At 40.4% G+C, this 16706-nt stretch overlaps 1 protein-coding gene across 1 annotated transcript in view; it reads right to left on the bottom strand.

Moving 5' to 3' along the window:
* Nucleotides 1-9437: 9437 nt before the first annotated feature.
* LOC141147837 (uromodulin-like) overlaps nucleotides 9438-16706 on the bottom strand; it is a 42887-nt gene continuing 35618 nt past the window's right edge. The window contains exons 12-15 of the mRNA XM_073635001.1: nucleotides 16011-16165; nucleotides 13062-13307; nucleotides 10327-10489; nucleotides 9438-9533 (exon numbers count right to left, since the gene is read on the bottom strand). Of these exons, the coding sequence (XP_073491102.1) occupies nucleotides 9438-9533; nucleotides 10327-10489; nucleotides 13062-13307; nucleotides 16011-16165 (660 nt within the window). The remainder of the gene's footprint in view (nucleotides 9534-10326; nucleotides 10490-13061; nucleotides 13308-16010; nucleotides 16166-16706) is intronic.

Below are 16706 nucleotides of genomic sequence, written 5' to 3'. Positions count from 1 at the left end.
CACCTTGTACCATGTGATTAGCTGTAGCCGATCACAGATCAATAGTAATCACAGCGTCACGATAGTTTAACCACTTCAGCCCCGGAAGGATTTGCCCCCTTGATGACGGGCCATTTTTTTTGCGATATGGCACTGCGTCGCTTTAACTGACAAATGCGCGGTCGTGCGACGTTGTACCCAAATAAAATGTATGTCTTTTTTTCCCCCACAAATAGAGCTTTCTTTTGGCGGCATTAGATCACCTCTGCGGTTTTCATTTTTTGCGCTATAAACAAAAAAAGAGCGAAAATTTTGAAAAATAAAAGCAATATTTTTTTACTATAATAAATATTCCCCCCCCCCCATAAAAAATGTTCTTCCTCAATTTAGGCTGATATGTATTCTTCTACATATTTTTGGTAAAAAAATCTCAATAAACGTATATTGATTGGTTTGTGCAAAATTTATAGCGTCTACAAAATAAGGAAAAGATTTATGGCATTTTTATTATTTTTTTTTTTACTAGTAATGGCGGTTGATCTGCGATTTTTATCGGGACTGCGTCATTGCGGCGGACACATCGGACACTTTTGACACTTTTTTGGAATTATACAGCGATCAGAGCTAAAAATAGCCACTGATTACTGTGTAAATGTCACTGGCAGGGAAGGGGTTAACACTAGGTGGCGATCAAGGGGTTAAGTGTGTGTTCTAGGGAGTGATTCTAACTGTGGGGGGGGATGGGACTGCCTGAAAGAGGAGACCAATCGCTGTTCATAATCAATATGAACAGGAGATCTGTCTCTCCTCTCTCCTGACGGAACGGAGATCTGTCTGTTCACATTGACAGATCTCGGTTCTGTCTCTCTCAGGAGCGATCGTGGGTGGCCGGTGGACATCACGGCCGCCGGGCACGTGCATCAGCTCCTACGTCACTCAGCAGATGACCCCTATATCCCCTTAAAGCGCCCGCCGCACAGCTACAGCGATTTGTGCAGGGGAGCCAACCTGCCGCCGTATTTCGACAGCGGCTGGTCGGCAACTGGTTAAAACATTACTGCTACAATGATCGTCATTGTCACAAGCAAAGTGAAACAACAAATAAATAAATCCCTGATCACCCTGCAAGAGTGCAGTGTTACTATGGTGACACTAAACTACTTTGATGAGAGTATGTAAAAAAAAAAAAAAACTTAAAAAAAAAGAAAACGAAATGTTTAAAAAATGTAATTAAAATACAAAACCTGACATCGTATGACATTTTTACACAAGTGACTCATGTTGTTTAGTGTCTTATTCAGAACTATGTCTTCCTTACAGTATATGTTTGTACTTCTTTGTGCTTTTTCAAAACAATAAAAATATTGAAACATAAAACAATTGAACAAAAAACAATATTATTATTATTTTTTTTTTAACATGCTGTCACCAGTCAATGTCTCTGATCACCGCCACACCAGTCATATGATGACGCTGTACTGCACTGGTGACATTATGTAAAAAAAATATGAAAAAATAATAATTTCTTCATTTTTCCCCAAAAATTGTGACAAAAAATTTGCACCTTCAAAAAAATTCCGTGCCTCTTACTAAATGCCGCAGACTGTCTACCCCCCCCCAAAAAAAAAGGACCACTTGAGGGGAATTTGTACTGTCTTGATATTTTAAGGGCCTCAAGATATATATATATATATATTGTATATACTGTATATACCATAGTTTGTACATTGTTTTTTTTTTTGTTTTTGTTTTTTTCATTTATATTGCAAAAAAAAAAAAAAAACAGTGGTGATCAAATACCACCAAAAGAAAGCTCTGTTTGTTGCTCTATTTGTTTGAAAAAAAATATACATGTTTAACTTGGGTACAGTGTTGCATGATGATGCAATTGCCAGTTAAAATAGTACAGTGCTGAATATCAAAAAATAGCCAGCCTGGTCATAAAGGGGGTAAAACTTTTCCAGAGCCAAGATACATGTAGTTAATCAGCTACAATGTTTAGCTGAGTTGTTAAAATATTGACTCTTATTTATTAAAACGAGCAAATCTATTGTAAATTTGGATGGATTACCCCATATAGAAAAAACCTTTGTATGATCTGACAGCTGCTACAGTCATTATATTGTTATATCCACCTTGGTGGTTTATAACACTTAGTTAAATAAAATATATATATAAAAAATAAAAATACAAATAATAGTTAATAAAACACAAACTTACTGCTGGTGGCAGAGGAGATGGGATCTGCAGAGGATAGAAAACATAACATTGTATTGATTGCATCATTTTCATTTATATGACTTCAAGCTTTTTAATTTTGGTAATTGATAAAAAAAAATATAATACCATAATTGGCATAGTATATATTCATCTATATTTGTAAAATGAGAGATGATATTCTCAGGCTTAAGATTTAATCTGGGCCACATGGAAGTTTGTGGACAACTGATCCTCTCATAACACTTAAATGGGCTCCACCATGATATTATATCATTTATAAAGACGGTTTTGTGATTTTCCTGCTCCATCTCACAACCACTCAGTAGAGATTGTGCTATGTACACCCCCTTTCCATAAATACATTAGATAAAGTGCTCATCACAGAAGTTTCCCTATTATTTAGCAGTTGTTGGGATGCACCATATTGGTGGCAGTCATTAGAGAAGTCCTCTGGTATAGTATCATCTGGACACCTTCCTAGAGGTAGGGTTATATGTTGCAAGATCTTATAATACTAAAATAAATATAAAATCCAACAAGGACAAAGTGATTCTGTTCCCAGAGTTGGTGTACCAAACCAGGAATGACCCCATCGGAGTACCTCATAGATATACAAGGACAAAGTGATTCTGTTCCCAGAGTTAGTGTACCAAACCAGGAATGACCCCATCGGAGTACCTCATAGATATACAAGGACAAAGTGATTCTGTTCCCAGAGTTGGTGTACCAAACCAGGAATGACCCCATCGGAGTCCCTCATAGATATACAAGGACAAAATGATTCTGTTCCCAGAGTTGGTGTACCAAACCAGGAATGACCCCATCGGAGTCCCTCATAGATATACAAGGACAAAGTGATTCTGTTCCCAGAGTTGGTGTACCAAACCAGGAATGACCCCATCGGAGTACCTCATAGATATACAAGGACAAAGTGATTCTGTTCCCAGAGTTGGTGTACCAAACCAGGAATGACCCCATCGGAGTCCCTCATAGATATACAAGGACAAAGTGATTCTGTTCCCAGAGTTGGTGTACCAAACCAGGAATGACCCCATCGGAGTCCCTCATAGATATACAAGGACAAAGTGATTCTGTTCCCAGAGTTGGTGTACCAAACCAGGAATGACCCCATCGGAGTACCTCATAGATATACAAGGACAAAGTGATTCTGTTCCCAGAGTTGGTGTACCAAACCAGGAATGACCCCATCGGAGTCCCTCATAGATATACAAGGACAAAGTGATTCTGTTCCCAGAGTTGGTGTACCAAACCAGGAATGACCCCATCGGAGTACCTCATAGATATACAAGGACAAAGTGATTCTGTTCCCAGAGTTGGTGTACCAAACCAGGAATGACCCCATCGGAGTCCCTCATAGATATACAAGGACAAAGTGATTCTGTTCCCAGAGTTGGTGTACCAAACCAGGAATGACCCCATCGGAGTACCTCATAGATATACAAGGACAAAGTGATTCTGTTCCCAGAGTTGGTGTACCAAACCAGGAATGACCCCATCGGAGTACCTCATAGATATACAAGGACAAAGTGATTCTGTTCCCAGAGTTGGTGTACCAAACCAGGAATGACCCCATCGGAGTCCCTCATAGATATACAAGGACAAAATGATTCTGTTCCCAGAGTTGGTGTACCAAACCAGGAATGACCCCATCGGAGTCCCTCATAGATATACAAGGACAAAGTGATTCTGTTCCCAGAGTTGGTGTACCAAACCAGGAATGACCCCATCGGAGTACCTCATAGATATACAAGGACAAAGTGATTCTGTTCCCAGAGTTGGTGTACCAAACCAGGAATGACCCCATCGGAGTCCCTCATAGATATACAAGGACAAAGTGATTCTGTTCCCAGAGTTGGTGTACCAAACCAGGAATGACCCCATCGGAGTCCCTCATAGATATACAAGGACAAAGTGATTCTGTTCCCAGAGTTGGTGTACCAAACCAGGAATGACCCCATCGGAGTACCTCATAGATATACAAGGACAAAGTGATTCTGTTCCCAGAGTTGGTGTACCAAACCAGGAATGACCCCATCGGAGTCCCTCATAGATATACAAGGACAAAGTGATTCTGTTCCCAGAGTTGGTGTACCAAACCAGGAATGACCCCATCGGAGTACCTCATAGATATACAAGGACAAAGTGATTCTGTTCCCAGAGTTGGTGTACCAAACCAGGAATGACCCCATCGGAGTCCCTCATAGATATACAAGGACAAAGTGATTCTGTTCCCAGAGTTGGTGTACCAAACCAGGAATGACCCCATCGGAGTCCCTCATAGATATACAAGGACAAAGTGATTCTGTTCCCAGAGTTGGTGTACCAAACCAGGAATGACCCCATCGGAGTACCTCATAGATATACAAGGACAAAGTGATTCTGTTCCCAGAGTTGGTGTACCAAACCAGGAATGACCCCATCGGAGTCCCTCATAGATATACAAGGACAAAGTGATTCTGTTCCCAGAGTTGGTGTACCAAACCAGGAATGACCCCATCGGAGTCCCTCATAAATATACAAGGACAAAGTGATTCTGTTCCCAGAGTTGGTGTACCAAACCAGGAATGACCCCTCAGAGTCCCTCATGAATGAAAAATGGTAAATAATTAAAAAAAAAAAAATAATAATAATAAAATAATAAACTACTGACAACAATCTCTGCCCTACTGATACATTGTGCTGCTCTACTGCCCTGATGCTATATATATATATATATATATATATATATATATATATATATATATATATACACGCATGTGTGTTTAAACTTTGGGGTGCACACCCTAATGCAATAGGCTGTGCACACCTATAGGAAGGAGGGAGGGGTCTGGAACACCAGCAGGGGACCAAAGAAGAGGAGGATCGGGACAATGTTTTTTAGAATTTTTTTTCTGCCAATGGTTTAGGCCAACCTTACATTAGGATGGAACTTTGGCTGTTTGGTGCGATTTGAAAAACACACAAACGTTTGCCTCGTCAGCCCCCTATTTGGTGGAAACCAAGCATCATACTGTATACACAAGTGGTATTTCTACCGTTTCTATGTCACTGGTTCCCTTGCACCCTCCACGTCACTTGGAGCCGCTGACATTGTGCCGTCTTAACTTACATGGCTGCAAATTCCCAGCCAAGGGGCAGGGATAATGGTGACATCACCACCCAAATATTTAATTCGAAACAGCTGTGTTTCCTGCAGAGTGATCTGCGATTGGCCCATGGCCAATCGCCTGGGCCAATCAGAGTACCTGGGCCAATCAGAGCACCTTGTACCATGTGATTAGCTGTAGCCGATCACAGATCAATAGTAATCACAGCGTCACGATAGTTTAACCACTTCAGCCCCGGAAGGATTTGCCCCCTTGATGACGGGCCATTTTTTTTGCGATATGGCACTGCGTCGCTTTAACTGACAAATGCGCGGTCGTGCGACGTTGTACCCAAATAAAATGTATGTCTTTTTTTCCCCCACAAATAGAGCTTTCTTTTGGCGGCATTAGATCACCTCTGCGGTTTTCATTTTTTGCGCTATAAACAAAAAAAGAGCGAAAATTTTGAAAAATAAAAGCAATATTTTTTTACTATAATAAATATTCCCCCCCCCCCATAAAAAATGTTCTTCCTCAATTTAGGCTGATATGTATTCTTCTACATATTTTTGGTAAAAAAATCTCAATAAACGTATATTGATTGGTTTGTGCAAAATTTATAGCGTCTACAAAATAAGGAAAAGATTTATGGCATTTTTATTATTTTTTTTTTTACTAGTAATGGCGGTTGATCTGCGATTTTTATCGGGACTGCGTCATTGCGGCGGACACATCGGACACTTTTGACACTTTTTTGGAACCATTGACAATTATACAGCGATCAGAGCTAAAAATAGCCACTGATTACTGTGTAAATATCACTGGCAGGGAAGGGGTTAACACTAGGTGGCGATCAAGGGGTTAAGTGTGTGTTCTAGGGAGTGATTCTAACTGTGGGGGGGGATGGGACTGCCTGAAAGAGGAGACCAATCGCTGTTCATAATCAATATGAACAGGAGATCTGTCTCTCCTCTCTCCTGACGGAACGGAGATCTGTCTGTTCACATTGACAGATCTCGGTTCTGTCTCTCTCAGGAGCGATCGTGGGTGGCCGGTGGACATCACGGCCGCCGGGCACGTGCATCAGCTCCTACGTCACTCAGCAGATGACCCCTATATCCCCTTAAAGCGCCCGCCGCACAGCTACAGCGATTTGTGCAGGGGAGCCAACCTGCCGCCGTATTTCGACAGCGGCTGGTCGGCAACTGGTTAAAACATTACTGCTACAATGATCATCATTGTCACAAGCAAAGTGAAACAACAAATAAATAAATCCCTGATCACCCTGCAAGAGTGCAGTGTTACTATGGTGACACTAAACTACTTTGATGAGAGTATGTAAAAAAAAAAAAAAACTTAAAAAAAAAGAAAACGAAATGTTTAAAAAATGTAATTAAAATACAAAACCTGACATCGTATGACATTTTTACACAAGTGACTCATGTTGTTTAGTGTCTTATTCAGAACTATGTCTTCCTTACAGTATATGTTTGTACTTCTTTGTGCTTTTTCAAAACAATAAAAATATTGAATCATAAAACAATTGAACAAAAAACAATATTATTATTATTTTTTTTTTAACATGCTGTCACCAGTCAATGTCTCTGATCACCGCCACACCAGTCATATGATGACGCTGTACTGCACTGGTGACATTATGTAAAAAAAATATGAAAAAATAATAATTTCTTCATTTTTCCCCAAAAATTGTGACAAAAAATTTGCACCTTCAAAAAAATTCCGTGCCTCTTACTAAATGCCGCAGACTGTCTACCCCCCCCAAAAAAAAAGGACCACTTGAGGGGAATTTGTACTGTCTTGATATTTTAAGGGCCTCAAGATATATATATATATATATATATATATATATAGATATATATCTATATATATAGATATATATCTATATATCTATATATATAGATATATATATAGATATATATATATAGATATATAGATATCTATATATCTATATATAGATATATAGATATATATATACTGTATATACCATAGTTTGTACATTGTTTTTTTTTTTGTTTTTGTTTTTTTCATTTATATTGCAAAAAAAAAAAAAAAAACAGTGGTGATCAAATACCACCAAAAGAAAGCTCTGTTTGTTGCTCTATTTGTTTGAAAAAAAATATACATATTTAACTTGGGTACAGTGTTGCATGATGATGCAATTGCCAGTTAAAATAGTACAGTGCTGAATATCAAAAAATAGCCAGCCTGGTCATAAAGGGGGTAAAACTTTTCCAGAGCCAAGATACATGTAGTTAATCAGCTACAATGTTTAGCTGAGTTGTTAAAATATTGAATCTTATTTATTAAAACGAGCAAATCTATTGTAAATTTGGATGGATTACCCCATATAGAAAAAACCTTTGTATGATCTGACAGCTGCTACAGTCATTATATTGTTATATCCACCTTGGTGGTTTATAACACTTAGTTAAATAAAATATATATATAAAAAATAAAAATACAAATAATAGTTAATAAAACACAAACTTACTGCTGGTGGCAGAGGAGATGGGATCTGCAGAGGATAGAAAACATAACATTGTGTTGATTGCATCATTTTCATTTATATGACTTCAAGCTTTTTAATTTTGGTAATTGATAAAAAAAAATATAATACCATAATTGGCATAGTATATATTCATCTATATTTGTAAAATGAGAGATGATATTCTCAGGCTTAAGATTTAATCTGGGCCACATGGAAGTTTGTGGACAACTGATCCTCTCATAACACTTAAATGGGCTCCACCATGATATTATATCATTTATAAAGACGGTTTTGTGATTTTCCTGCTCCATCTCACAACCACTCAGTAGAGATTGTGCTATGTACACCCCCTTTCCATAAATACATTAGATAAAGTGCTCATCACAGAAGTTTCCCTATTATTTAGCAGTTGTTGGGATGCACCATATTGGTGGCAGTCATTAGAGAAGTCCTCTGGTATAGTATCATCTGGACACCTTCCTAGAGGTAGGGTTATATGTTGCAAGATCTTATAATACTAAAATAAATATAAAATCCAACAAGGACAAAGTGATTCTGTTCCCAGAGTTGGTGTACCAAACCAGGAATGACCCCATCGGAGTACCTCATAGATATACAAGGACAAAGTGATTCTGTTCCCAGAGTTGGTGTACCAAACCAGGAATGACCCCATCGGAGTCCCTCATAGATATACAAGGACAAAGTGATTCTGTTCCCAGAGTTGGTGTACCAAACCAGGAATGACCCCATCGGAGTCCCTCATAGATATACAAGGACAAAGTGATTCTGTTCCCAGAGTTGGTGTACCAAACCAGGAATGACCCCATCGGAGTACCTCATAGATATACAAGGACAAAGTGATTCTGTTCCCAGAGTTGGTGTACCAAACCAGGAATGACCCCATCGGAGTCCCTCATAGATATACAAGGACAAAGTGATTCTGTTCCCAGAGTTGGTGTACCAAACCAGGAATGACCCCATCGGAGTCCCTCATAGATATACAAGGACAAAGTGATTCTGTTCCCAGAGTTGGTGTACCAAACCAGGAATGACCCCATCGGAGTACCTCATAGATATACAAGGACAAAGTGATTCTGTTCCCAGAGTTGGTGTACCAAACCAGGAATGACCCCTCAGAGTCCCTCATGAATGAAAAATGGTAAATAATTAAAAAAAAAAAATAATAATAATAAAATAATAAACTACTGACAACAATCTCTGCCCTACTGATACATTCTGCTGCTCTACTGCCCTGATGCTATATATATATATATATATATATATATATATATATATATATATATATATATATATATATATATATATATATATATATACACGCATGTGTGTTTAAACTTTGGGGTGCACACCCTAATGCAATAGGCTGTGCACACCTATAGGAAGGAGGAAGGGGTCTGGAACACCAGCAGGGGACCAAAGAAGAGGAGGATCGGGACTGTGGAAAACCATTTCACAGAGCAGGTAAGTATTACATATTTGTTTTTTGTTTTTTTGTTTTTTTGGGGGGGGGTTTAAGCCAATTTTCTATTATCACTTTAACTCTAATTGACAAACAAACAAAAAAACTCCAGATATATTATTGTAATGAGAGGAAAATGTTCTTATCCATGCACAAGTGTACCTGAGCGGATGATTGGTCCAATTCTGAGATTGTGGGAGTCCAACTCGGTTCTTTGACTTCTTCTTGAAGTACAGGACTGGAACCGAACACAGACATTTAGAGAAGAGACGCTTATAATAAATATCGTCTATATAACATTATCACATCATTTTGGAGGAGCTATTCACAGAGGTTCATATAAAAGAAAAATCTGATATGATTGGATAGAGAAGGTACAATGTTACATTATCATTTTCATAATAAAAGAAAATCTTCAATCACGTTGGGTTGGAATGACTCTTAAAGGAGTTGTAAAGGCAGGAGATGCATTCTATGCATAAGATAAATACCTTTTGTGGGTAGCAGCCTCCCCAGCACCCCCCAATACTTACCTGAGCCCCCTCTCTCTTCAGTGATGTCCACGAGTGTCTTAGCCATCCAGGACTCTCCTCCTGATTGGCTGAAACACAGCAGCAGCAGCTGTCAATAAAAGTCAGCTGGCCAATCAGGAGAGAGAGGGGGCGGGGCAGAACGGCAGCTCCGTGTCTGAATGGACACAGGGAACTGCAGCTCGGCTCGGGTGTCCCCATAGGAAGCTGCTTGCTGTGGGGGGGCACTCGATAGGAGGGAGGGGCCAGGAGAGCCAAAGAGAAACCCAAGAAGTGGAGGCTGCTCTGTGCAAAACCAACTGCGCAGAGGTGGTAAGTATAACATGTTTAATATTTAAAAGAAGAAAAAAAAACGGGACTTTACATCCACTTTAATGAAACTGCTTTATATCTTTTCAACTTGGATAATGCCTCCGGTGAAGGGTGTCCCCTGAGGCAATATTTCAACAAGACCAGCCCTGTCTCCACCCAATCTCAATCTTTATATGGAAATCTACTCACCGGTTGGCAGGATCCAGATTTGACTTCGCACAGGCTCACAGCACAATGAAGGTACACAAGGTCATAATCTCCCACAAATTTAAACATCTGGACAGATACCCGTCCCTGTCTGGAGACACCGTTCTCTAGAACGTTTATGGTGTCATCTTGCTTGTTGGGACAGCTGAGGGAGAAAAGAGAAGAAAAGCCTTAAAGTATTATACATTTTATGCACTTTGCTTATGATAGAACTTTATTCATCAAATTAAAAAAAATATATATATATATGTTTTAGTGTTGGGTAGATGTGGGTGAGGTCAAGCGTTTACCAGCTTTCTTGGGGGAGCGACCTCTAAACTGAAATATCCTCAGACTTTTTCATCTGCTATGACCATCACAAGGTATCCAATATTCCCCATTGGAGTCTGCATACTGTATACAGCAGTGTTTTTCAACCTTTTTTCAGTCAAGGCACCCTTTAAAATGATACACAATCTCATGGCACCCCAATGTAAATAACTAAACTAATACTTTTACATAATGTGGCACCATCCACTCACGTAGGACACCCAATGTTAGAGGTGGTTCATTCTTCCCAAGCAAACACACATTTGCAAACTGGTACTGACTGGTATTCCAATGTTTCTCTTCTCCCTCAATTTCTATCTCTCACACTCAGCTAAGGGGCAGGGGAGGGGGGCAAACAAAGATGCTATGCAGAGGTCCACCTCCCCCCTTATCAACCAATGACATCATAGGTTGTTGGGACACCAGCAGCTAGAAGCTTGTAATGGTGCACAATGAAAACCTGTGACTTTGTGTAACTAGAATGCAGCCTTAATCCCTCCGCCGGGTTGTACACAATTTTTGGACACTTTTTAGGCATTGTGCCAGGGCACACCTGAAGCAACCCAAAGGCACCCCAGGGTGCCAGGGCTCCCTGGTTGAAAAAGACTGGTATATACTATAATATAGTATATACCATATTATAGATAATGCTTTAGAAAGAGAAGATACCCGTAGAAACATTACTAGAGCAAGAATGAGCAAGGAGGTCTGAAGACATTCTTGGATTCATAAATGGTAGGCTTCAAAAAAGCTGTCTAGGGCAACCTACAATTTAAACCTATCTATATTTTACAAATACATAAATATTATTATTATATACAGAAAGGAAGAATTAACCCAACATATTTTGGTAACAAGGTGCACCCCTTAGCCAGTTAAAGATTCATGTCATACTGGTGGAAAGTATCCGTGTCAAACTGGTGGAAAGTAGTCATGTCATACTGGTGGAAAGTAGTCATGTCATACTGGTAGAAAGTAGTCATGTCATACTAGTGGAAAGTATTCATGTCATACTGGTGGAAAGTATTCATGTCATACTAGTGGAAAGTATTCATGTCATACTGGTAGAAAGTAGTCATGTCATACTAGTGGAAAGTATTCATGTCATACTGGTGGAAAGTAGTCATGTCATACTAGTGGAAAGTATTCATGTCATACTGGTAGAAAGTAGTCATGTCATACTGGTGGAAAGTATTCATGTCATACTGGTAGAAAGTAGTCATGTCATACTAGTGGAAAGTATTCATGTCATACTGGTTGAAAGTATTCATGTCATACTGGCGTAAAGTATTCATGTCATACTGGTGGAAAGTAGTCATGTCATACTGGCGTAAAGTATTCATGTCATACTGGTGGAAAGTAGTCATGTCATACTGGTGTAAAGTATTCATGTCATACTGGCGTAAAGTATTCATGTCATACTGGCGTAAAGTATTCATGTCATACTGGTGGAAGGTATTCATGTCATATTGGTGCTGGTCCATGGAGCCCACATCTATTACTCTCAATGTAATAGTGTGTCTGATTATAGATAAAGCAAGCAACCGAAGTATATGGTGCAGTAAAGAGATGTAATACCGAGCTGAATATACACTAAATGTTCCCTTTAATAGAACGTAACAATTAAAAAGAGACAAGATATATATAAGAGGTAGAAGGAGGTGAACAACGGTCCCCTAAGGTCAACTACTCCAGGGAAAGTCCTTAGGGGTTTGTGTATTCCATCAGTAACCACTTATTCAGGCAGCTCCAACTAGAAAAACACAAGGGGACGCCACTAAGTGCAGCATTAAAATACACCTTTAATAAAAGCAGCCAACGGAACACTAACATTTCATATTATGCAATTCATTGACCAGTGTAAAAGCTGATCTGCCCAGAAGGTCAGTCTTAATGCTGAATGCCAATCCCAGAAGCCACCATGGAGCATATGCCAATCAACTGAGCCACCATGGAGCATATAACTGGATGTTACATCACATGGGAGTGCCTGTAACCATGGTAACGTGTTTCAAAGCTTTTCTGGCTTTTTTGTCATCATTGATTTTGACAAAGAAGCCAGAAAAGCTTTGAAATGCGTTACCATGGTTACATGCCCCCCCATGACGTTACTTTGGGTTCTATGCTCCATGGTGCATCTGTTGACTTCCGGGATTGGCATACAGCGTCTTCCTGGTTCTCTCTTCATCGCTGGCTGCAGCTTAGGACTGACTTTCTGGGCGGATCGGCTTTTACACCCATCTAGTCTACTAATAAGTGTATTGCATACTATGAAATGTGAGTGTTCAATTGCCTTTTTTCTTAAAGGTGTATTTTAATTCAGCACTTAGTGGTGCCCCCCTTGTGTTTTCCTGGTTATGGGGAAGGGAATGAGTATCTGGCTTTGTATCTGATACATCCAAGTTTACCTGTCTTTGATGATGTAGTAATTCACCGTGTCGTTGGCAGCTTGTGTTGGGGTGGCGTAGCAGTTCCTCATCACCAGAACGTACTGCGATGTGTCTCCACCCTGAATGAAGGCTCCAATATACAACATGGTCTTAGAAGACAAGGAGACCTCTGACCCTTCATATGGAGTTGTGTAGCTGCTGTCTTTATACAGAACCATGGAGGCCTTGAATTGTCCCGTCCCTCCAACTGTGATATTTATCGAGCTGTGAGAGTTGGAAATCACTTATAGTTATTTTTTTGTGGTTTTAAGATAACCACATATACAAAGAACATTAAATTGAAACAGAAAAAGAAATAATTCTGTTGAATTGGGTAAAAAAGCGAGTTTTTCTTATAAAGAAAAGCAAACTCATGTTGCAATGTTCAAAATAGATCTTTTCAGTACGACCAAGTCTACAAGAAATGATATGTTCAGAGTGAATGTGCAGTATGTGAGTATGGAAGGGGGTGGTCGCCACTCAGGTTGACATCCAAAATAGTATTTCGTAATTAAGTAAACATGTACAATGCTGTAAAACAGCCTACGCGTTTCGTACATTAGTCCTTAGTCATGGCTGATAAAAAAAACAGAATAAGTAACACTTAAATAGTATATAACAAGGTCACATGATTAATCAACACGGGTGAATTAAAAATGCAAAAGGGAAAACCCGACATGACTCCATGCAAAGAAATACATCACAGAAGGTATAGGCATTTTCCAGTCATGTCGGGCACCCACCCACCCCGGTGCTGCCAAAAGCCAATCAAGAGTGCGAGTCCCCAGAGAGGCAAGGCTCTCATGGACATTGCTGGGTTGAAAGGGGGCTCAGGTAAGTAATATGGGGGCTTGGGGGGGCCGCTGCACACAGAAGCTTTTTTTACCTACATTTGTAAAATGCAAAACCTTGTGCCTTTACAACCACTTTAACCACTTTAGCCCCGGAAGGATTTGCCCCCTTAATGACCAGAGCATTTTTTGCAATTTGGCACTGCGTCGCTTTAACTGACAATTGCGCGGTTGTGCGACGCTGTACCCAAACAAAATTTATTTCCTTTTTTCCCACAAATAGAGTTTTCTTTTGGTGGTATTTGATCACCTCTGCGTTTTTTTGTGCTATAAACAACAATTTTAAACTTTTTTCTATAATACATATCCTCCAATGAAAAAAACAAATGTATTCATCAGTTTAGGTCGATATGTATTCTTCTACATATTTTTGGTAAAAAAAAAAATCGCAAGAGGTGTATATTGATTGGTTTGCGCAAAATTTATCGCGTCTACAAACTATGGGATATATTTAGGGACTTTTTTTATTATTGTTTTTACTGTTAAGGGCAGTGACCCTGCGACATTGCGGAGGACAAATCTGACCCAAATTATACTTTTTGGGGACCAGTGACATTATTACATTGATCGGTGCTATGCACTGATCAATGTGTAAATGACACTGGCATGGAAGGGGTTAACACTTAGGTGGGCGATCAAGTGTGTTCTCTGGGTGTGTTCTAACTGTAGGGGGAGTGGGCTGCCAGGGATATGACAGAGATCGCTGTTCCCGATCACTGGGAATAGTAGATCTCTGTCATGTCACTAGGCAGAATGGGAAATTGCCTTGTTTACATAGGCAGTTCCCAGTTCTACCTCTCCTCACTGCGTTTGCGGGTCGCCGACGGACCTCGAGTCCATGGGTCCACGGCATACACGGCGGGCGTGTGCACCCGCTATCCTCCTTGCATGGACTGACGTACAGGTACGTTGATTCCCGCAGGAGAGCCGACCCGCTGCAGTATATCTGCGTGAGCTGGTCGCCTAGTGGTTAACCTTAAAAGAGAAATATGTTTTTTATATTATTCTTAGCTAGGTGGATGCAGCATCAATCCGGGCATCTCTAAGGCTGCGAACTGAGCGATCAAACACCACTGATAGCTGATAGCCCCGCCACTCTGAGCAAAGAGCCGTGACTGTCAGTGGCTCACTGAGTGGCTGAGCCAAGAGTCAGTTCAGGCTTCTTGGGTGAATCTCGACCCTAAGGTCATGATCTTTCCCCAGCCTGGACCACCTCTGTAACGTCAGCTGCTGGCTGAAAACGTGCCAAATGAACTACACACCGGTTCAAGAGTAGCACAGCCAAATGAGCTTTGGGTTTACTTCTCCTTTAACCACTTCTGCCCTGGAAGATTTTACCCCCTTCCTGACCAGTGCACTTTTTGCGATTCGGCACTGCGTCGCTTTAACTGACAATTGCGCGGTCGTGCGACGTTGTACCCAAACAAAATTGACATCCTTTTTTTCCCACAAATAGAGCTTTCTTTTGGTGGTATTTGATCACCTCTGCGGTTTTTATTTTTTGCGCTATAAACAAAAAAAATCAACAATTTTGAAAAACATAATATATTGTACTTTTTGCTTTTAAGGGGCGATTTAAGGGGCGATCAAGGGGTTATATGTGTTCCCTAGTGTGTGTTCTAACTAAAGGGGGGAGGGGACTGACTAGGGCAGATGACAGATCGCTGTTCATACTCTGTATGAACAGACGATCTGTCACTTCTTCCCTCAGAGAACCGGAAACGGTGTGTTTACACACAGAGATCCCGGTTCTTGCTGTGTTAGGAGCGATCGCGGGAGCCCGGCGGTCATCGAGACCGCCGGGCACTCGCATCGGCTCCGAGGGCAAGCTGTGGGCGTGCGCCCCTAGTGGCCACCTTAGGAATTGACGTAACATAAGGCGATTCGGCTGCCTGTGCCATTCTGCCACAGTACAACTGCGGCAGCTGGTCAGCAAACGGTTAAATAAGTCAATCAAAAGACCATGTGACCATTGCCTTAGCACTAATAATGTAGCACTAATAATGTAACCATGTAGTAGAAGGAGCTCTGATTTCCCCAACTAGAGCAACCACCCTATCAAAAACATCTTCCTTACCTGATTATAGGTCGCAGGGCTAGATTCAGACTTGTAATCATATCCAGCTCATAGACACAGGACAGGGTTACGGTCAAGGTGTCATTCCTCATGATTATCCCATTGTGCAACTCAATGACAAACGTGCTCCGATATGTGACATGGCTTCCATTTTGCTATAGAAAAAGTTACATAAATGTATATTTCCGTATTATATTATATTTTAACAACCTGTGCCTTGGTGATTCATGCATTAAAAAGGGGATCAACGCCAGAGATAAAACAATAATTTTCCCGCTCTACAAGACTCTGGTCCGGCCGCACCTGGAGTATGCTGTTCAGTTCTGGGCACCAGTCCTCAGGAAGGATGTACTGGAAATGGAGCGAGTACAAAGAAGGGCAACAAAGCTAATAAAGGGTCTGGAGGATATTAGTTATGAGGAAAGGTTGTGAGCTCTGAACTTACTCTCTCTGGAGAAGAGTCGCTTGAGAGGGGATATGATTTCAATATACAAATACCGTACTGGTGACCCCACAATAGGGAGAAAACTTTTTTGCGGAAGGGAGTTTAACAAGACTTGTGGTTACTCATTAAAATTAGAAGCAAAGAGGTTTAACCTTAAACTACGTAGAGGGTTCTTTACTGTTATGCGGCGTACACATGATCGGAAATTCGGCCAGCAAAAGACCGATGAGAGCTTTTGGTGGGAAAATGCG

The sequence above is a fragment of the Aquarana catesbeiana genome, linkage group LG06 (genome assembly GCF_042186555.1).
Source record: "Aquarana catesbeiana isolate 2022-GZ linkage group LG06, ASM4218655v1, whole genome shotgun sequence".
NCBI lineage: Eukaryota > Metazoa > Chordata > Amphibia > Anura > Ranidae > Aquarana > Aquarana catesbeiana.
The sequence above is the reverse complement of the archived record's forward strand: the minus strand, read 5'-3'. Positions and strand labels throughout refer to the sequence as shown.